General features: G+C 42.4%; 1 protein-coding gene across 2 annotated transcripts in view; it reads left to right on the top strand.

Moving 5' to 3' along the window:
* The window catches only part of col5a1 (procollagen, type V, alpha 1), an 82,443-nt gene that overhangs the window by 47,482 nt on the left and 12,873 nt on the right, over window positions 1-22,088 (top strand). For both annotated transcript variants that reach the window (XM_078270639.1, XM_078270638.1), the window contains exons 13-48: window positions 543-635; window positions 1,223-1,279; window positions 1,434-1,487; window positions 1,631-1,684; window positions 2,076-2,129; window positions 2,242-2,295; window positions 2,386-2,439; window positions 2,931-2,975; window positions 3,695-3,748; window positions 4,212-4,256; window positions 5,188-5,241; window positions 5,328-5,372; window positions 6,464-6,517; window positions 7,615-7,659; window positions 7,916-7,969; window positions 9,194-9,238; window positions 9,624-9,677; window positions 11,298-11,405; window positions 12,817-12,870; window positions 13,319-13,372; window positions 14,169-14,213; window positions 14,405-14,458; window positions 14,954-14,998; window positions 15,095-15,148; window positions 15,256-15,309; window positions 15,407-15,460; window positions 16,450-16,557; window positions 16,757-16,846; window positions 17,375-17,428; window positions 17,732-17,839; window positions 17,919-18,026; window positions 19,137-19,190; window positions 19,356-19,409; window positions 19,533-19,640; window positions 19,804-19,857; window positions 19,953-20,060. In XM_078270639.1, coding sequence (XP_078126765.1) covers window positions 543-635; window positions 1,223-1,279; window positions 1,434-1,487; window positions 1,631-1,684; window positions 2,076-2,129; window positions 2,242-2,295; window positions 2,386-2,439; window positions 2,931-2,975; window positions 3,695-3,748; window positions 4,212-4,256; window positions 5,188-5,241; window positions 5,328-5,372; window positions 6,464-6,517; window positions 7,615-7,659; window positions 7,916-7,969; window positions 9,194-9,238; window positions 9,624-9,677; window positions 11,298-11,405; window positions 12,817-12,870; window positions 13,319-13,372; window positions 14,169-14,213; window positions 14,405-14,458; window positions 14,954-14,998; window positions 15,095-15,148; window positions 15,256-15,309; window positions 15,407-15,460; window positions 16,450-16,557; window positions 16,757-16,846; window positions 17,375-17,428; window positions 17,732-17,839; window positions 17,919-18,026; window positions 19,137-19,190; window positions 19,356-19,409; window positions 19,533-19,640; window positions 19,804-19,857; window positions 19,953-20,060 — 2,283 coding nt within the window. The remainder of the gene's footprint in view (window positions 1-542; window positions 636-1,222; window positions 1,280-1,433; window positions 1,488-1,630; window positions 1,685-2,075; window positions 2,130-2,241; window positions 2,296-2,385; window positions 2,440-2,930; window positions 2,976-3,694; window positions 3,749-4,211; window positions 4,257-5,187; window positions 5,242-5,327; window positions 5,373-6,463; window positions 6,518-7,614; window positions 7,660-7,915; window positions 7,970-9,193; window positions 9,239-9,623; window positions 9,678-11,297; window positions 11,406-12,816; window positions 12,871-13,318; window positions 13,373-14,168; window positions 14,214-14,404; window positions 14,459-14,953; window positions 14,999-15,094; window positions 15,149-15,255; window positions 15,310-15,406; window positions 15,461-16,449; window positions 16,558-16,756; window positions 16,847-17,374; window positions 17,429-17,731; window positions 17,840-17,918; window positions 18,027-19,136; window positions 19,191-19,355; window positions 19,410-19,532; window positions 19,641-19,803; window positions 19,858-19,952; window positions 20,061-22,088) is intronic.

The following is a 22,088-nucleotide window of genomic DNA, read 5'->3' on the forward strand; positions in this document are numbered from 1 at the left end:
GAACTGCAGTAGATCTGACTCAGCCCTGATGTTCTGAATCAACTGTTTGTATTTTCGCTTCTTGGTAACACTGTTTGCTCCTGCACAGTATTTCACTGTTGTGTTGCTGTGCATCTCTAAACTAACCGACAGTCAGCCTCCTGAGGACTGTGCTTTGTAACCTAACCGAGATGCATGGCCCAAACAAACCTGTGTTGCACCACAAAACCTGGCTATTCACCTATGGTGCAATGCCGGCTCATCGCCACCAGATGCCGGTAGACTTGGAAGCTCGTGGCCTGCAGAGGCAGCCTTTGATGGTGCTGGTTTGACAGCTGGAGGGTGATGCTCAGTTGGACATCTGTTGCCTAGTTCCAAGATAGGGATACCGTATTAGAGAAATGTTGCAGATGTTGTTAGTAAATAGATTCAACTAAAATGTTTTTTTTTTCACTGCCACATTTTTCTCAGCTATTCCTTTTGTGTTGTGTGCCAGTGCCTCCTGTGTGCTGGTGTCATCTTTATTGCAGTAAAGTCTCACCATTCTTTGATTCTCTCCATAGTTCAGAATGAGCGCTGGAGGTGACTCTGGACAGAAAGGACCTGCTGTATCAGCGCAGGAGGCCCAGATGCAGGCCATCATGCAGCAGGCTAGGGTAACAGTTCACACATAAACAGACTGCAGTAGTCAATATTATACTGTATGTAGTAATGTTTGTTTCATCTTCATTCACCTAACTTGCTTCTTCTTTTGGAATTTGTCTTTTTTTGTATTGTTTTGTATTTTTATTTTTGCCATATTTGCATTAATTAGTTTTTTTTTACATGTGTCTCTTTGTATCTATACACTTTTCATACATCATTGGTACTCCTTTATTATCACCAAAAGTTCATTGTTACTCTTTATTACCCTGCGGTTGCGCACAAGAATGCATAATTAATATACAATTTCACACAGAGAACAAATGAACAGACACAAATACACTTACAGCACACATACACACACACACACACACACACACACACACACACACACACACACACACACACACACACACACACACACACACACACACACACACACACACACACACACACATGCAAATGGAAAATACATGTTATAATATCAGCTAAATGCAATAGCTTTCAATCTTATATCCTTTTATATATTTCCTTTATATATTTCCTTTTTACATTTTTATTATTTTTATGTTTTTGCTAATCCTTTCCTTCCTGTGTTCAGCTGGCTATGCGCGGCCCTACAGGTCCAATGGGTTTGACTGGCAGGTCCGGCCCTCTGGTATGTATTTTTCAAAGCACCTCACGACTCAAAATCAATACAAATGTTATCTCAAAAATGTTATCAACAGTTATTGTAAAAAACAATTTGTAGCCGAGTTTAAAACTTATATTGGTTTACTGTCCGTTGAATCTTTGTTTGTTTTTCTTGTCAGGGTCCTCCCGGTGTTTCAGGACTAAAGGGAGAGTCTGGAGAGGCAGGTCCTCAGGTATGAGAAATAAGAATGTGAAAATGAGTTTTTAAAATCTATTACTGAAAAACAGAACGAAACTTTTCTTGTTTTAGTATGATGGAAATATAAAGAAAAATAAAGAAATTCTTCCGAGTTTGATAGAAGTGGGTCTTTTTCAGGGACCACGTGGACCTATGGGATCTATTGGCCCCTCTGGAAAGCCTGGCAGAAGGGTAAGCGTGTCACACAGCGAGTTTGCAGCAAAACATGCAACGTATTACTTTGTGGTACTCATATTGAATAGTTGATATACTGTACATTTCGAAGTGCCGATATAAAAACAGGCATTTTCTAGTCTCCATATAGTCACAGTGATTTTTTAAGATTATTTTGTGGGCATGTTAGGCCTTTATTTATATAGGACAGATGAAGACATGAAAGGGGGGAGAGAGAGAGAGAGGGGGAATGACATGCAGCAAAGGGCCGCAGGGCGGAGTCAAACCTGCGGCCACTGCGTCGAGGAGTAAACCTCTATATATGGGCGCCTGCTCTACCAGGTGAGCTACCCAGGTGCCCAGTCACAGTGATTTCTGACATGTTTTGTAACTGTCGTCATTTTTACAGGGTCGTTCTGGAGCCGACGGTGCCAGGGGCATGCCGGGACAGCCTGGACCCAAGGTACCTTGTCTACTATATTCATAAACCATAAGCATATTTCATAATACCTGTTTAAAAGTGTTTTTCAAGCCTGTACAAGTGGTATGCAACCTGATGTGTCTTTTCTCTTCAGGGAGACCGAGGGTTTGATGGTCTGGCCGGACTTCCTGGTGAAAAAGGACACCGAGTAAGATGTTTTGGGGTGCTATAAAAAAGTGTATTATGTTATATTGATTTGATGTGTGCCATTGTGCAATCTAAATGTTTGTTGTTATAGGGTGAACCTGGCCCCTCTGGACCTCCTGGTAGTCCTGGAGAGGATGGAGAAAGGGTAAGAAATTATAATTTCACGCCTCTTTTTTCCCGTTTATTTCCGAGAGAAACAGAAGAGTTGTGATTTGGATTCTGACTGTGTCTGATCGCATTCCTTAACCGTTAATGTTATGCTGCAGAAGACAGAAATAACTTCTTCCTCCTACGAAACTCACCTTTTTTTGTCAGCACCCGAATTCTCACTTCCACTTGCTCTCCCCGTCTCCCCTCTCATACTCAATTATCTCCCCTAATAATTTTTTTGATCTCTGCACACCTTCATCTGCTTCTAATCGCCCTCGCCATCCATCCATTACCCACAGCTGATGCAGCCTGATCCCCTCTTTCCCACCTTTTTCTTTGTGCCTTTCCATTATCTCTCCATCGTCGACACACACACACACACACACACACACACACACACACACACACACACACACACTCTTACTTTCTCCTCCATTATCATTCACGGTCTGTTCCACATTCTGACCCGTTCTCTCTCTTTCCCAGGGAGATGACGGAGACATCGGACCCAGAGGACTCCCTGGTGAACCCGTGAGTGATCACACGTATTACCGTTCGGACTCACACTGAGAGATAGTATGACAGAACTGAGAGGGCCCGCTCTCGTCATGCCATTGTGTTAGCAAACAATCAAATGATCTGATGATATCATATATCATCTGAAGACGGCAGCCGCTGTTCATATTCATATAAATGGAGATTTTTCTTAGCATTATGTTGCTGGGAAGTGTATGTTGATGAGGGTTTTGCTAGTGCTTCAGTTGTATAAGGGAAGCTTTGGAGGTGAGAAATGCAGGCAGCTCACATCAAGCTTGATATAATAGCCTCCCACTCTCTCAGGCAGGATATATTCCACGGAGGGGGAGAAAGACAGGGAAGGCGAAACCACCAGAAAGCCCTTTCTATCTGCTGCTATGACTTGTTTTGTCCACCAGGGTGTGCCACATTAGTTTGAATTCACACTGACAGGACAATAGGTCTCGTTAGGTAACTGTAGCTTTGAGGCAAAGCGCAGAAATGCAAAGCAATGTTTGAGAGGCATAGCTGTGGGGAATTAAACGTAGTAAGGAAAGCTTTTCCTCACAATCTGACTCGGCAGAATATCCTCAAGGACTTTTGGGAAGTCAGGGTCGTTTCCTGAAATATAATTTTGAAACTTGTTTAACATGTTTAATAATTCATCAATCCTTTCACAGGTGTGATATCATTGTCAAACTCATTTCCTTTTTCTTTTCTTTTTTTCCACCTAGGGTCCCCGTGGTTTGCTGGGACCAAAAGGACCTCAGGGACCTCCTGGACCCCCTGTGAGTCCCCATACCCTCCTCTCACTTTTTCATAACCATGCTGTTACAAGTGATTTACTGTTTTTTTTTACCATCTCATAGAACAAAAGAGACTGCAAACAACACCCGCCGGGAAATACAAAATAATATATTTCAGACAGCATACACAAACAGTAGCTTAGGTTATTGAGTTTACAGCGGAGCAAAGTTAAACCTAATGTTGGACAGTGCGCATCAATCAAGTAGTGTATTTTGAAGTGATATTCCTGTGCAGGATGTGTAGGGCTATAACGTACAATAAATCATATGCCCAAATTCATATGGTGCTGATGCAAAAGCCAAGGTGGGGTTCTTCAATTTGTCTACAGCTAAGAGTGAGAATTAGCCACTAAAAGTTAGACTCACCTTTTCAGTGTACTACTGTACAGATGTGCTGGCCTTACCTTATATGTGCTAAATGTTGTGTTCATCTCATCTGCTGTAGGGTGTTACTGGAATGGATGGCCACCCTGGACCCAAAGGAAACATAGTAAGTGAAGCGGCAATTGATTAAATTGCTAATTTTCAACATTCTCCATTGCCCAGACAAAACCGAAAAACACAACACACACACACACACACACACACACACACACACACACACACACACACACACACACACACACACACACACACACACACACACACAGACACAAACACAACTGTCACAGAGACAGAAAATACACTACTTTCACATCTCTCTATTTTATCCTCAAATCCACGGTATTGCCTCACGAACTCACTCTCTTGACACTCAAACACACACACACACACACACACACACACACACACACACACACACACACACACACACACACACACACACACACACACACAACACGCCAGTACAATCAGAGGATACTTACCAGATAATGAAGAATAGGTCGGCTGTGTTTAGATCCATTTGAGCAGTCCACCACAGCCAGTTGTATCATTCCAGGTCAATTTCTGGTAGCGCCTGACCCATAATGAGAGAACACCTGCCTGAAGCAGCTCGTCTGTTCTGTTGGGAAGGTTCCAACTAGGTAGAAATGGAAGATCAACAGCTTTCCTGCACTCTTGGACCCGCGCAACATAATTGATTTCCAGTTATCTTTGAGGGAATGTGTGTTGTGTTTGTGGTTCAGCACATTCAGTCATTAGGAAAGTAGGTGTGTGAATGCGTATGTTTTTGTGTGTGTGTGTGTGTGTGTGTGTGTGTGTGTATCTTCTACCTTTAGCCAGAGCAGGATGTTGTGCTATTTGCCTGTTTAGGTATCAGCTTCTGATTTATATCTGTTGAGAGCAGCATTTCACTTTAAATGGACCATATGGAACAACTAATCACTCTTACCTTCACTTGGGAGGTTTTACTCAAGTAAATAAAGTAATCAATCTTTGTGTTTGTAATGAGATTTATAAAATGAACTTGTTTTCTTCAGGGACCTCAAGGAGAGCCAGGACCTCCTGGACAGCAAGGCAACCCAGGCGCCCAGGTCAGTGATGAACAGGTTGTCTGACATTTGATTTTTCTCTCATCCATCAAATGAAATGTTCTGAGCATTTTTTGTCCTCTCCGCAGGGACTCGCCGGGCCCCAGGGAGCCATTGGACCTCCAGGAGAGAAGGTAAGATCACTGAATAACAATATTGTGAAACACGACTCCTTTCAGCCACTTTTTAATAAAGTATTCTTTATTCGATTCTATTTCGCTACATCAAATACCACAGCCTTCTAATATTTCATTTATAATCAGGAGAAACACAATGCAAACATTATTCAGTCTCAAATTCCAACTGTTCAATAATAAGCTGAACACCCTCCATATAAACTGGAAAATGTGATTTATCTGAAATTGGATTAAAATGTATCAGGATTAAAATCTTTCTGCACTGTCTACTAGGCACTATTTGGCCCTGCGTTGGGGATGGGGACACGTTTGCATAATAGTGTGATAAGCATTTGGAACTGAATAAGATAGCAACTTGGCTTTCAGCTCATGCAAATGAACGAGACAATGTCCTGCAAATTTATATATTTCAAGTCTGTGGTTATTAACATTTTATCCAGTTGGCAGTTTTTTTCCACTGTGGAGTTGCAGAAATGTAGTCAGTTTGTTATCATGCTGAACTTAGCGTTTAGCTCCAAGCACCACTGGGCAAGTACAGCATCAAAGAGCTGCTAGCAAGGCTTTGGACTCTTTTATGATACTTCTAACTAGGCATTGGGCCGGTTACCGGTTTCAAGGTAAACCGCGGTTTGAAAAAGTCATCAAGGACAGAAAGTGCAGTTTAGAAATCCCTCTGCCTACCAGTGTGCATTGTGTTAATAAAATACATTGTATTCACTGGAAGAAGACATTCAATAATCATACATTTTAAAGCTGTAATTGCAATACCGCAATATTGTGAAACCATGGTATTTTTGCTCCATGGTTATCCGTTAGAATCTGTCATGTCATGTCATTTAGCAGACGTTTTTTTTATCCAAAGCAACTTACAATTGCTATATATCAGAGGTCGTACGCCTCTGGAGCAACTAGGGGTTAAGTGTCTTGCTCAGGGACACATTGGTTGATGTATCGCAGTGGGACTCAAACCCAGCTCTCCCACACCAAAGGAACGTGTCATATCCACTGCTCCATCACCTCTAACCTTCGACTGCCATGTGTTGTTTTACTCTGCGATGTCTTTACATCTTGTCTTGTCTTCTGTCTAGGGTCCTACTGGAAAGCCAGGCTTGCCGGGAATGCCAGGAGCTGATGGTCCACCGGTGAGTCCATACACCACACATCCAAAAAAAACGCATGCGAGTGAAACTTCTTCTCTCTCTCTCTCTCTCTCTCTCTCTCTCTCTCTCTCTTGTGCTCTGTAAAAGCTGTTGATGTTGATAACTTGCAAATTATAATTGCTAACTGTGAGTAACAACACTTTCAAAGCAGTACATCACATTTTGATGTTTAGAAACCACTTAACGCACCCAAAATGCACTGCGATAAATATTTGGAACAATCCGCCCACACACACTGCGAACGCTCTCTGTCCCATCTTTGCACAGACGGCACAGAAAACACCTGCGCTAATGGCAGGTGTGTCTGAGAGGGCTGGTGCACTGGAGAGAGACCCAGGCGAGAGGCTGCGAAATACAAACAACTGTAGTGAGAGAAAAAGACACATGGAGACAGTGTTGAAAATGAGGGATTTGGTGAAAGAGAGGAATAAGAAATGGAGGAGAGCGGACACCGTACGATGTCCCCTGGTGCTTTAATAGTTTTCAGGGTCTTTTTGGAGTGGAAATAGCTCCCCGCCATTTACATTCTCGCCTTTTTTTATTTTTATTTATCCATTTGTTGCATCTTCCATCAACTGCGGTATTACCTCTCTCAATCTCAATGCTCCCTCCTTGCCCCTCATTTCTCTACTCTCTAGTATCTATTTCCTTCTCCATCCTCTCTCACACCCACATCAGAGGCTTTGCAGAGCTTCTTTGTCTCATGAGAACGCAATCAATTTCCTTCCATTTTTTTCTTTTCTTTTTACCAGACATCCATTTTAGATGTGTGTTTTTGCTTTCGTGTTTGCACACATGCATGTACAGTATGTGCGTAATGTATTGTGAAGTCCCAAGACGGCAGTCTTGGCTTTTAGAACCCAGTAATAGCCGGTAGTGCATTTATAATACTTGTGTGTTAATTCCAAGTAATAATCCAATCCATAATCCCAAATGAGATAAAAATCTAAAGGCTCTTATTCCAATTTTCCTCCAACAGTTTTACAACCTAATCCCTCAGTTATAGAGGGTGTTGTAGTATTTATGGTGGTAATTATCCTGAAATGAGATGCAATAATGTTTCTCCTAATAATTCACAGGGTCACCCTGGAAAGGAGGGGCCCTCTGGAGAGAAAGGACACTTGGTAGGTTTTATTTCTTTCCCTTACATTTGGAGCTTGCATTTTATTCTTTTCTGATTTTATTTGAAGCTTTTCTAAGTTTCTTTCCCCTCTCTTTGTCTAGTTCAAACACATTTGCATAAAACATTTTTCATTAATGTAGATAACATTTGCATTGTGGGTGCGTGCGTGTGTGTGTGTGTGTGTGTGTGTGTGTGTGTGTGTGTGTGTGCGTGCGTGTGTGCTACAAGCTCTTAACTAAACATCTGTCTCCCCCCAGGGCCCTGCTGGCCCTCAAGGACCCATCGGTTATCCTGGGCCCCGAGGTGTGAAGGTGAGATGATTATCAACCACTCATAAATCCATTTGTGATATCATCAGGTCGTGGTACCCTGCAATTAACAACCGTTATGTGCTAATAGTTGCACATTATTCTCATCAAAATGCCTCTGAAAAAACAACAACAATGTTATTATTTCCAAGGCTCTTCCAACAACTAAGTGTGATTTTGTAAAAAAGCTGTTGTTTACCAAAATCAAAGCCCTAGTTTGCTGCTAAACTGCTTATTTTCTAGGGACTGTCTAGAATGGAATGGCCTCGTGAAAACGATCCTAGTGATGCAATGATTACTGTGAGACAGGAAAGTCAGATCTTACATCACCTTGCTCACATAATGTGGTGCTGAGGTTAGTCACAGGGGCGGATGACAGCTCAAGGCGCACAGCCCTTCATCAGTAGCTAGAGACGAAAGAAATCCCATCAAATGAAATTTTGGCAAGAGGGTGTGACTGATCCAATCAGTAAAGCTTCCACTGAGGGAAGGGGCTTAACTTCTAAAGTCGTTCGGTTACATGGCTGAGGTCTGAAGTGTCTGCTCTCTCTGGGAAGATGAGAAGGATGTTCAAGAAAATTAGTTGTAGGATGTCAAATTAGGGCTGGGCAATATATCGATTTTATATATCGATATCGTGATATGAGACTAGATATTGTCTTAGATTTTGGATATCGTGATGTGACATAAATGTTGTCTTTTACTGGTTTTAAAGGCTGCATTACAGTAAAGTGATGTAATTATCTGAACTTACCAGACTGTTCTAACTGTTCTATTATTTGCCTTTTCCCCACTTGGACATTATGTCCACATTACTGATGATTATTTATCTAAAATCTAAAATCTACCAATTGTCAACCCTAGAATATCGCCACAATATCGATATTGAGCTATTTGGTCAAGAATATCGTGATATCTGATTTTCTCCATATCGCCCAGCCCTATGTCAAATGCTTTTATGGTTATTTTCTAAACTACAGACAAAACACATTTTAATGCATCGATTACATTGTGTAGCCTCCATAGCAGCACCATGTTTGACACACTTGGGGGGGGGGGGACAACAGTGACAATCAGCTACATCAGATGACTTCTGCCTCAATCTAGTAAAGCTGTGTTGGTGAATAAGTTTATTGCTCACTATGGGACTGCATACAAATGAACTCCTCCATTTTGTCCAACGATCACCCTATCGGCTTGTAACATCTGTCCGTTCTTCCATCACAGGGAGCCGACGGTGTGCGCGGCCTTAAAGGACATAAGGGTGAAAAGGTAAGAGAGCTCTTATTGGCTAAGAAAGTCTAAGAAAGTCTCTGTGTGAAGGGAAGCTACAGTAAACTTCAGAGAAATTGTAGCATTTGTATGAATTATAACTGAACATTTGTGGGGGTCTTGCATGAAATATTTCATGCTAATGATAATCTCAATGAAGATTCCTGTAAAACTGATGCTGGTACAGAAAGATAAAAGGCGATTAAGAGTTTCTATGGCAACAGAGGATCTTTTCCAAGACTCTGCATCTGTGTGTGTATGTGTGCTCGTCTTTGAGTGTGTCTCTGCGTATGAATACCACACAAATGGTTTCAACATCTGTATTATCCAATTATTTCTCCTTCATTACATCCTCACCTCTTTGTCTCCTTTATTCTCTCACCAGGGAGAAGATGGCTTCCCTGGCTTCAAGGGAGATATGGGTATCAAGGGCGACAGGGTAAGGCTCCTTTGTTTATATTGTACTCATGAGTATGTGTCAATCACATCTTGAGTGTTGGAAAACATCATTCAAATTAGGGCGGCCGAACGCAGCCAAACTCAGTACACTTTAATATGTTTATTTATCGCAAGTCATATCGTTATCGCGATGTTCAACAACGTTATCACATATTTTCCTCATATCGTGCAGCCCTAATTGAAATGACTTACACTAATTAGACAACTGTAACTTCTGCACTCAACGTTGTTTTTGGGGCTTAGTGTTGTTGGGGTGACCTTTACCTGAACTAAGTGAAAGCAGCAACCACTCCTGAGTTAGCCCCTTATGGCCTAAGCCTCTGTGACTACTGTGGAGGTAGGGTAATGAGCAAACATAAGATGTTGCTCCTATTGCCAGCTGTTAGCATGTGTGCATGCGTATGTGTTTACGCGAGCAGTTTCCAATTCCTTTTCTATCCAGTGTGCTACTTCCCAGTCAGTCCTAACCTCAACTACTCAAAGAAGGACAAGGTTTGACAGGTGTACCCAGGAACAACAGAACAAACTGCTTTAGGGATTTATAATGTCAAAGTAGCAGGAAAACAGTCTTTTACAGTGAGAGACATAACTTCCACCACTTCAAACATCAATCCCCCAATCCCTGACCAGGCTGTCTATAGCTGAGTACAGAAAGGAAGGAGAAATCAATGGCACTCTGAACGTTTTCAAACTCTGGAGACGTAGCAGATCCAGCTGAAAGCAAGGATTGTGGTCTCGTGGACTAGAATCTAAATGACTAATTTTTAAGCATGCCTATGAAAAGTGTGTGAGTGCTCAATTGCAAGTGTTTTCTTTGATGAGCTTGCAAGTGTGAGTCAAGTACAGTTTCCTTGATGCCGTTTTATGTGTACTTGAGTGCGCGTATGCGGACACCTGATTGCTTGTGCAACTCCGCACCGGCCCTTTAACAGGATACCTTTCACACACCGCTGAGTCTCCGCAGCAGCGACTGGTTGTCAGAGCGAGTTTGTACTCTGTCATTTAGTGGGTGTCCCGATAGAAGGGGAGCACGCTCAACAGAGAGAAGCAATAATAAGATCGCTAACTGCTTTGAGGGGCGGCAAGGGGAAATAGCATTACTTGATTCTTCAAGCAACTTTACACTCACAACAGTTTAAAAATGGCAAGCCGAGTTACCCAGAATTAATTGACTTGTTTGCTTTACAAGAAAAAGTTGCACGTTTCTGTGTCCATTGCACATTGTCAATTAAGAAGCTGATTGAGAAATTGGTTTTCTGGGTCTATAAAGGTGGATTAACATTCCTGCCCACTGTCGAGGGCACGAATGCAAATGTGTAATGTAGTGTTTCACGCAGTTCAACTAATCGACAAATGCGCAAGCAAAAGGCAGGAAAAAAAGAAAAGTGCTAGTTGGTGTATGCATCTAAACGACTGACGTATAAAAATATACAAAAACAAAACAAAATTGGCTTTGCTAATTGATTTTTATTTAATCTATTTTATGGTTTATGGTGACGGAAATACATTCAATATGTTTTACACGAAAACTCCACATTGTAGCTTTGAGGAAAATGATAAATTGCAAGTATGAACAAGCATGTGTTCCGGTGCTTTCCAGGGAGAGCTTGGACCAGCAGGACCCAGAGGAGAAGATGGTCCCGAGGGACCAAAGGGTCGCTCAGGTCTCCCAGGAGATGCTGGTCCTCTTGGCCCAGGTGGTGAGAAGGTAAGCTCCTTTTTTTCCAGTTTGGCTTTCACAACCAAAACACTGAGATCCAACAGACATTGTGTCCTCTGCCTAAATTTAACACTGACGGATAAAACAGAATCAAAAACAAGTTGCAATTGTGTATCATCAGTCATGTTTGATCTAGGATGATAGTTCAGCAGAGCTTGACGAGGAAAATAGTTGTTCCGACCGTTCTCTTCCTTATTGCTGCTGCTCTTGAACCAGCTGGGAGCATAAAATGGATTCATTTTTTAACATTCTTCATTCTTAAATTGAACACTGGGTTTGCTGTTGCTGACAATACCTCAGACATTTTTGTGCATAAAAAAAGAAACGTCAGTCTTTTCTAGAGGATGCAGCCTGTCTGTGGTCTTTCACAAAAGGCAAGTCATCAGTCAAAGTACGAGCCAAAACTGTGGTTATGTTCCACGGTAACCACAGTGCTTCTGTTTAGTATCCAAGCTTAAAGCTTTAGTGCGTAACTTTTTGATATGATAATGAACGTCCGTTACATTCAAGCCATTGCCAAATGAGTTACTACAAAGCTAATTAAGACTATCAGCTCCTCACAACTCTCTCCGTATTTCTCAGTATGGTTATGTTCAGAAGATTGTGTCGTCCGGTGACTTTCCCGCGCAGACACTTGAAGATAATTACCTCTTCTGAAGAGTCCATCATGTTTTTTTAATCCTCCGTATTGTCTTTGGCTACTAGCAACTGCGTGGAGGAGGGGTGGGGGCTTGTGCACGATCACAGAAGGCTTGTATCATGTGGATGCGCCGACAGTTTTGTTGTCATTACTTAGAATTCCTCATGGGGGAGACATAAACTACACACTGTAGCTTTAAAGTGTTTGTTCTTAATCTGAATTGTACATATATTTGCATAATCGCGGTAACACTGCATTATAGATGTAGACACTGGTCTGTATCTGGATCACACATGTGGTAACAGCAGTCTCATTTTCATATTTGATTGAAGCCTGCACAGCAGCCAACATTAACACTCAGCTAGTCATAATAAATGCTGCTGTGTTTAGCAGGTGTTCATATTTTATTGAAGTTTTACTACTAAAATAACACACTACTACTTTGTTTACATTCACAGCTGTACCACTGTAGTATAATGCAGTCTGCTTGCCTTGCATTTAGGCTGGCTGGCAAGAAACTCGTAAGGAAATCAACGTTGCAAAGCAATTCTTTTGAATTGGGTCTTTTTTGACCCCCAAAAAAGACATTTTTGACTAAGTTGTATAATGTTGTCTGAGGCTCTGGAGGGAGCTTTGTAAAGTTCTGAATCAATTTGCACTGTTGTATCTTAAATGAGTTCCCCCAACTTTATGGAAGTGCAATACTTCAAGTCTGGAAAAGTGAATCTAAAATGAAATTGGGCTTTATCTCATTTACAGGGTAAACTTGGAGTTCCCGGATTGCCAGGATACCCAGGAAGACAAGGACCAAAGGTAATTGCGCACATGTACTGCTTAACAATATTGCCATTAGTTCACTGATATGAGTATAGAGGAACTTTAAAACCCAACTGCTAAGAGACACAATTTATGTGGCCAAAGTGTCTCCACACACATGCATGTTTCTATGTGTATTTGAAAGACAATGAAAAATTAATACATGTGCATGTGCAGGCTGCTTTGCTGAACATTTAATGGCTCTCACTTTAGCCTCTCAAGTGGACATGCTTGAAGCCCCCTGATCAAAGAGCTGGGGATTTGAATATGCCTTTTGATGTCAGCCTTAAGCTGCTATAATATGACAACAATAAAACACTTTTATTTATGGTGCACCCTGTCTTCTGTTGCGTTTAGTATGCTAGGGATATCTCAGGGAATAAACAAAGGAACTAATATTTAAGGTTTGTCTCTGAAATGATTAATTACTCTTTCTCTCACACAGGGATCTCAAGGTTTCCAAGGTTTCCCTGGCGCCAATGGAGAGAAAGGAACTCGGGTATGTCAAATAGACTTGTTATTATTATTATTCTCATTGCTACAAGAAGGGTTGGATCGATACTGGCGTAGTGCTGGCGACAGGCTTCTGTCCTAGCTCCAGATTTATCAACCTAGAGGAAGTTGCATGGCTCTAAAATAAAGATTTTTTACCAAGGACAGAAAGACAATTGCATTCCTTCTTCTTTACCACTTACACAACTCATTTCGAACCACCAAAAGCATTGTTTATCACTTGCGGTACTTGAGTAATGTTTCATTTTCTTTGTTTAGGGGCTGGGCCATTAGCTTGCCTGCCAGAGTAATGGTTTGCCACCATGAGTCGAGCAGGGCATATAAAGCTTTTCATCTTCACAAAACATTTGTGAAGTTTATGAGACCAAGCTCCCAGACAGAAAGGGATAATATGGCAATTAACATCGTTTCACAGCACCTTATTTTTATTTTATTTTTTTATTTTTTTAAAGCCACACAAAAGATATAATTGTTTTGCTCATTAAAGTTTATGCAGCCACTGTAACTGTAATATCGCTTTAAAATCATTATATTGTGCATTATTGATAATTCTAGCGTCCTATCCTGAGGTAGTCATGAATCTAATATAAATCAGGATAAATATTGATTGTATTATGTGAAACTGGTAATTCCTAATTAATGATAAAAGATGATGTCAGAGCTCTTAAATTGCCCAATTCTGTTCCAATCTGTTTGCAAATGTTACTGACTGCCGGCATTAGATTGATTCTTCTCGAGGATGTGACTCCTTTGATCACTGTTTGTGTTCTCCGTGTCCACAGGGAACAGCAGGAAAGCCTGGCCCACGTGGACAGAGAGGACCAACGGTTAGTCTTACTCAGCAGACTCGTGCTTGTATACAGATGGCGAGCTTGGCACAGTGAAACTGGAGGTTCAACCTGGGCATGGTTGAGGGGAACCCACACTGATTCAACCGGGAAAGCATAACTGTTTCAGGTCACAAATATGTCTTAGGACCCGTTCTATCATTTTTATTCACTTTGTCTTTTCCCTCAAGGGGCCTCGAGGAGAGAGAGGACCAAGAGGACCAACAGGAAAATCTGGACCAAAGGTGAGTCAAATATTTCACTGCCACTTTCTTGTGTATTTTGTGGTACAAGTTCACCACTTAAGGCCCATTCAGACCAAAATAAGCAATCCGGCGATGGTGGTGGGAGTGTCACTGACGTCCTGTTGTGACTACTGTTTTCCGTCAGATCGTTTATAGATCTCGACGTTTCCGACCGCACTTGAAGGCAGGTTCATTTCCCGGAGAAAGAGAGATAGAAAAGAGATGAGCGAGACGGATCGAGTGTGCTTTGTTGCTTGTCAAACATTCAGCTGTTACACAAACTCCTGGGCAGTTGGGTGCTTGTGTTTCGTGTTTTACAAACTTTGTTGTGGCAGCGACGGAGGCAGTGATGTTTCCTGTTTACAGTACGAGATTCTCACACCGCCACAAAACCGGTTACATGATTGGCCACCGCAGGGGACATGGGGTTGTGTTTTTTTCTCCAAAAGTTGAGTCGGTGTGAATGCCCACTTACTCCTTATTTTGTCTCTTCAGGGTAACTCAGGAAATGACGGCCCACCAGGACCTCCTGGTGAGAGGGTACGTACCGTCACACTGTCATCAAGGGTCATTTTGTTCTCATAACATGTAGAGTCAACCGATTATTGACCCAGAATCATTTGTCGTTTGTTGCAGGGTCTACCAGGGCCTCAGGGACCAACAGGTTTCCCAGGACCAAAGGGCCCACCTGTGAGTCCAAACTCATACATGACACACGACTGTGTATATAAACCCATCATTCCTTTTCCTTGGCTATTCTTTACACTTGCATTCATAGATTTGGATGTATTTCTCAGGGACCTTCAGGGAAAGATGGACTGCCTGGACATCCCGGACAGAGAGGAGAGACTGTGAGTAAAATAGTTTGAATGCTCAGCTGTTCATCTGTGTTCAACAGAGTCAGTTAAATGTCATGTAACTCTGTTTTTCTTCTTTTGTAATAAACAGGGATTCCAAGGCAAGACTGGTCCTCCTGGCCCTCCAGGCGTGGTTGGACCTCAGGTGAGTCACAGTCACCGGCCATCTTGCTGTGTTGTTCCCTTATATGTATTATCAGTACAACTTAACTTTGACTGTAATCTTTTGTGCAGAGTAGGGCTGCTCGATTATGAAAAAAAACTAATCACAATTGTGTCGGTCAGTATTGAAATCACGATTATTTAAAACGATTACTCATTGACTTTTGGAAAGATGCTGCATTTATTGAACTTAAAAAACAGTGAAACAGTAAAGCAAATCAACAATGAAAACACCTTAAACTGTGAAATTTCCCTTAGGACTTTTACCGTTCTGAATTCCCCTTCAGAACATAAGACAAAATAAGAGTTTACTTGCAGAATGCAATGTGAAAAATAATCGTTTCTCTCGATTGTTTTTGTGATCGCCGAAATCAAAATAGCGAGTACAATTCGATTAATTGCACAGCCCTAGTGCAGAGACAGATCTCCATTAAGATGCTGAAAAATAACAAATATGTATCTGTATTCATTTCAGAATGGTTTTTTTTTCAACGTTAACACTGTGTTGTAGAGAAACCTGTCGATGATCGTTGAGACGTGCACTAGTAAAGCTACCAGAACGCTCTCAACGTTATGTCTTTTTGGCAAACACATGGATTAATCCTCATACCTATAGCTGACAAGCCATGAGTGTTGCTTATCCTCTTCCATATTAGCAATGGGCTCTTCATCCATTATGCATAAGCGTTTATCAGACTTTACCCCCCAGCCGCTCTGCTAATGCCAGCTGAAAACATTGGCGATAATGGAGCTGTATGTGGCCTTAATGACTAGTGGGCCTCCCACACAGCTTCTCCACGCCGTGTTTTGTGAGATGGAGAAATTGTGAGATCTTTTTTGTTGTTGTTGTTGAATTGCTGATTTTGCTCACAGTGTTCCTCTTACCGTAGTTGCTCTTCTTCACACCTCCTTTGCAACTGGGTTTTTATAGCTGTAGTGTCTTACTTTCCTGGGTTTTGTTTTCAATTGTAGGGACCAACCGGTGAGACTGGACCAATGGGAGATCGGGGTCATCCTGGGCCCCCAGGCCCACCTGGTGAACAGGGTCTACCTGGAGCTGCAGGGAAAGAAGGAGCTAAGGTGAATCCTGAAGCTCTATTTAATATTGTATCTTTTTAGTACCCAATCAGCATCATACCTGCAATAACATTGCTCCCATCCCATCTAGATTTTTTTGTTTTGTGAGATGATATAACTGCACTTATCTTATTGTAATTTGGAGCATACATACAATAACACTGTATTTATAGAATTAATGGCATTGTGCTTTGACCCACAGGGTGATTTTGGTCCTGCTGGCCCAGCAGGTAAGGATGGCCCTCCTGGGCCGAGAGGTTTCCCTGGAGAGAGAGGTCTGCCTGGCCCTGTGGTTAGTATTCCTTTCTGCTCAGTACAAAAACATCTCACAAATTCAGTACACATCACAGCTTGGTTATTGCATTATCGTTCTGGGCTATTAATTTACTGTAGTTAACTTCAAGAATCATACATGATATCACATCCCTGAGTGGGCTTCAAATAAGGAACAGTAACTCTAGGCTGTTTATTTTTTGAAATTTTTTATTCTACTCTAACTTGACAAAGTCATGTTCTGGTAGTTATGCAATTGATGCTATTTTCTTACTGCAGACTTTTTTAGAAAGAAATCAATGGCAGAAACTGTTTTTCCTTCCAACTCTAGGATGCAGAAATGATGCGATACATCTGTTCCCTTTGTAATATAACGGATGTTCGGAGCAATTTTTGTTGAATAACTGTTCTCCACGGCTGCTCTCAGCCTCCACTTTAGGGACTACAGGAGGTTTTCCATCTCACGCTGAGCCTGTCCAGCGTAGGGCAGGATGTGTTTCCCCCAACAGTTTGTTTTCTGATGCCTTCTTTTTATTTTGTTCTGCAGGGGGCTCACGGCCTGAAAGGGAATGAAGGACCTCATGGCCCACCTGGCCCTGCTGTGAGTGCAATTTACTGCATCCGCATCCTCACTTTGTCACTTTCATTCTCTCACTCTCGCTCTCACCTTCCATGGTCTCAGTCTCTGGGAATTGTCTTCATGGCAAAGTTCCCACCCTCAGTTCTTCCAGTCTCTTACATAATATAATGATATGCACAGTTTGCTGCTTACATAAGAGAGGTCTGACCTATTTGGTAAATGTGCCTGATGTGATGACTTTGTTTCAGTGTTAACACTTTGATGTCACTGATATTTTCGTTCAGATACTCTGATTACTAACATTACTGTGCCGCGGTGCTGTAGGGTTCACCTGGTGAGCGTGGTCCTGCTGGCCCAGCCGGACCTACGGGTCTTCCTGGACGCCCTGGCCCCCAGGGACCCCCAGGGCCTGCAGGAGAGAAAGGTGGACCGGTAAGAACATCGTCTTAGAACATAGCACATTTCACAGATCAAGCATGGCTGACAACATCCCGAAAAATATCAATTTTAGGGAGAGAAAGGACCTCAAGGCCCAGCTGGAAGAGACGGTATTCAGGGACCTGTGGGTCTGCCAGGACCTGGAGGACCTCCTGGACCACCTGGAGAGGACGGAGACAAGGTGGGTTACTTTTTAATGTTTTGTTTCGCCGTCCACGTGAAGAGAGAGAAAGATGAAATCCAGTAAAGCTGTATAGCTTTCAACTTTTTGAGCACTTTGCTTCACACACACACACACACACACACACACACACACACACACACTTACCACCTTACAAGGACACTAAACATTACAGTTGAGATCTAAGCCAGATATTATCTTGTCTCTTTCCCTGTGACCTTAAGTGCTCTAAGGGGAATTTGGCCAACAGAGTTTTCATAGATTAACATATCTTTAAAAGGTCAACCTGCCTTGTTGCAGCTTTGTACTCCTCTATACAAAAAGACAGAGGATAGAGAGGAATTTTGTGGCAATGACAGAATGTGTGAAAGTGACCCTTTAGTATTCAGAAGCGAGAACAACTCCTCATCGGCTCTAAAAAAAAACATTTGCCGGGAGATCAGCCTCGGAGATACTTAAAGGATAATCTCTTATCCTTTGAAGAATGCCTCAGTTCTTAACCGGCCTCACACTGGTCCCCACGGTGCAGACGGACACAGAGAATACAGAGTGTATTTGCCGTGCAGATAAAAAGGATCTCGCAAGCTAATGTTTACACACATTCAGACAATTTCCCATTATAAGTCCTATCCACGGGGAAGGAATAACTCCAAGGCCTTTATTTTAAGACTAATGCTGCCTTACAAAGAGCCTTGTGTGACTCATACCAAAAGTAAATTGCTTTGGGTTTGGCAGATATTAACATTATTTCGCCAAACGCCAACAGCATGTGAAGGCTTTGAAAGAACGGTGCAAGGTTCTTCACTCTGGGAATGCTGGTGCAAACAGGTTGAGACAGGACTAATTATCTATTCTGTATTTGGCTGCCCGTAGCGCCAGTGACTCAGCAATCACGATAACCCCCCCCCCAGATGTGAACTGTTTTTGTCCCCATTTGTCACAGACGGAGATATTTAATTGAAATTTCCATAGACAGATCTCTAAGAAAAGATATAAAGGTGGGATATAGTTGAGTTTTATTGTGCTTTATTATGTCAGTTTCTGTCCTGGGGCGTGTTTGATGACCATTTATCTGTCCTGGTTTCACACTGTGATCATTTCATTTGACAGGGAGAGCTTGGAGAGCCAGGCCAGAAAGGAGGCAAGGGGGACAAAGGAGAGCATGTAAGTTGTTTATTTACAGAAATCATAAATACATCATTTATGTATCATTTCACTGCCTGAGATTCTTAGTACGATCCATTTTTATTTATTTTTTTTACTGTAAATTCATGGGTTTTGACAGTTTTGAGTTGATTGACCCTTTGACGTGTTCCTTCTCTTCTGCAGGGTCCACCTGGTCCCACCGGCCCTCAAGGACCCGTTGGAGCACCCGGTCCTGCTGTAAGTGTCTCATTTGCATCAAGTGTTCAGATGACTCAACGCCTCATCCACTGTATCTGCTAGGCCAACAGTAGCAGCGACCGTTGTATCTCCTGATCGGGACCCCCTTTTCATCTGTCGCAGGGTGCAGATGGTGAGCCTGGTCCCAGAGGGCAGCAGGGTCTGTTTGGCCAGAAGGGAGATGAAGGATCCAGAGGATTCCCCGGACCTCCAGGGCCAGTTGGGCTGCAGGTGCGGACTGCCACAAAACATATAAACTATGGTCAAATGTTATCATTAAGAAACACTGAGGCAGTGGTTTTAGTTTAGTTTATTTTGAACATGTTAAAAAAAAAAAAAACTCTTCCACCACTGCACTGAGGCTGTATGATTAAACCCTCTGCACACTCCTCAGGGCTTGCCTGGTCCACCTGGTGAGAAAGGTGAAACTGGAGACGTTGGTCAAATGGTAAGTGACTGTGTCATCATTCAATACATCACATAACAGGAAGTTTGCATGTAAAGGGTCCTTGCTCATTAGACTGCATGATCTCTTCCGTGCAGGGTCCACCCGGCCCCCCTGGTCCCAGAGGCCCCTCAGGACCCCCAGGAGCAGATGGCCCTCAGGGGCCTCCCGGTGGCATTGGAAACCCTGGTTCTGTTGGAGAAAAGGTAAACCTCTCTTCTACGTCTGGTGTGAGAGTAAAGTGGTGCAGCTGAGGTTTTGTGTAAGCAGTTGATGTAGGATCATACCATTTTGTTGGCTTTTTTTGGCAGGAAATGTTTTTTAAATTACACCTTCCACTTCTTTAGTTGGTGTAAGTGTAAAGACAGACATCTCCAAAGTCACATGAACTCCTTTTGGTTATGTTGTTTTGTGCCTCTTTTCATTTGATGCTAATTATATCTACCCTGTAGGCAATTAGGTAAATGGACAACGTAATCACTTCAGTAAACAAAAACGTAGGCAGACAGTAAAATCAGATTTGAAGTCTGCACCCTACCCTCACAGGTATTTGTCTAAACAAACTACTAGTGCACATCATCATGATTTCATTCTCTCCTGGAACATTATTTCAACTGAAAAGAGGAACATTCACCCATGTAAATACTGTATTTGGATTGCAGTACAGTATAAACGTGTATTCTGCACGTTTCAGAGAAGAACAGTTTTTCGCTTGGAGAAGCATGGACTGAAACTGTCTTTGGCTTTTAAAGTAGATGTAAGGAGCTGTTGTTATTGGCCATCATCATGAGTCCACTAAACCGGCTGAACAGTATTCTTTCAATTGACAATGTATGCTACTGTACAGCCTTTTTGTTCCAGATGGCACCTCTGGTCCCGTTCCAAAAAGACTGGGTGCCATGTCTCTTTAGATGTGAATTTAGTCACATCTAGAGAAGTAAAGATGAAGCAGTTTTTTCCAGAGAGGCAGACACAATAAAGGTCCCAAAATGTCTCATGGATCCCAGACCACTATGGCAACTGATTATGTACAATTGTTTCAATGAACCTCCCTACTGTATAAGATATACGTGATTCAGTTTCTGTCTGGCTGACTGGTTTTTATAACACTTTGGAAGCGACAGATTCGGTGTGCTAGCAGTTTGTTTGAGTACTCTGGGCTATAGAATGTGAATGATACCTCTTTAAAAGGCTTTTGCGGCCATTCATATTTCCCACGCCTATTTATGTGATACCCTTTTAAATTAGACATGATCATTTCTTTCCATCGCAGAGTGACAGATGCACAGCAAATTTAGTGGACGGGCTGCCATCCCCAACAGTACTATTGCTGGGTGGAGAGAGTATGAATTAATACTCAAAGGCGCTGCACTTGCAAGATGATGATTGCATTATTAAAATGCGGCTCTCATATAATCAGCTCTTATTCGTTGTTGCCGTTTCATTATGAAAGGCCTGCTTTGACAGCTTTTGCAGCCGCTGGACTGCAGCGCTTTGCACTTTCTCATCACTTTTTGTCCATAGCGATGATGTGATTTGTTTTATCTGGTCCAGTCAATAGAATCACCTTTATACTCTCCCTGAGGATACCCTGTCCTTCTCCTTTGCAAACAAACACAGCGCTCTCTTGGCTAATCGCTCTTGAGCTGATCTGGCATTTTATTGGCCAGCCCCGGGAGCTGGCAAGCCACTGAGCTCGGGCTGTAAACACATCTCTCATATACTGTATCTGTGATGAGCAGCTGTCTTTCATGCTCTTGGTTGTTCCCTGTTGTCAGCAGAATTTCCAGGCAGCCCTGTGGTGAACATAGGCAGGTTGTTGTAAGGATGGAGTCGAGGCCTGTGCAGGGCTTCTCTGATGCAACATTGCATTAAGACCGGCTCCTAATACAGGAGGATCAGTCATGCTTTTAAACAGACATGCCAACTGCTTAGAATGGATTTCTTGACAGCAGCAAGAGAAGGTTTGAAAGACAGCCAGACACTCATTTAGAGGATCAGCTGATGTTCACAATACAGAGCAATCCTGTTGTTCATGCTAGAGAGACTCAGGACATGCTTATCATAACACATCCCCGCATGGCTTGGTATTTGCTCTGCAGTGCTGTGCGATCCATTGGCTCTCCGTTCCCCAAATATGACACAAGCTAATAGTTGTCCCTTATACAGGTGTGGCAGACTGCATCTGCAATAAAACCCCAACAGGGAGGATGGTAGGCTTATGTGACAGTGAA

This window comes from Sander vitreus, chromosome 16, assembly GCF_031162955.1.
Source record: "Sander vitreus isolate 19-12246 chromosome 16, sanVit1, whole genome shotgun sequence".
Taxonomy (NCBI): Eukaryota; Metazoa; Chordata; class Actinopteri; order Perciformes; family Percidae; genus Sander; species Sander vitreus.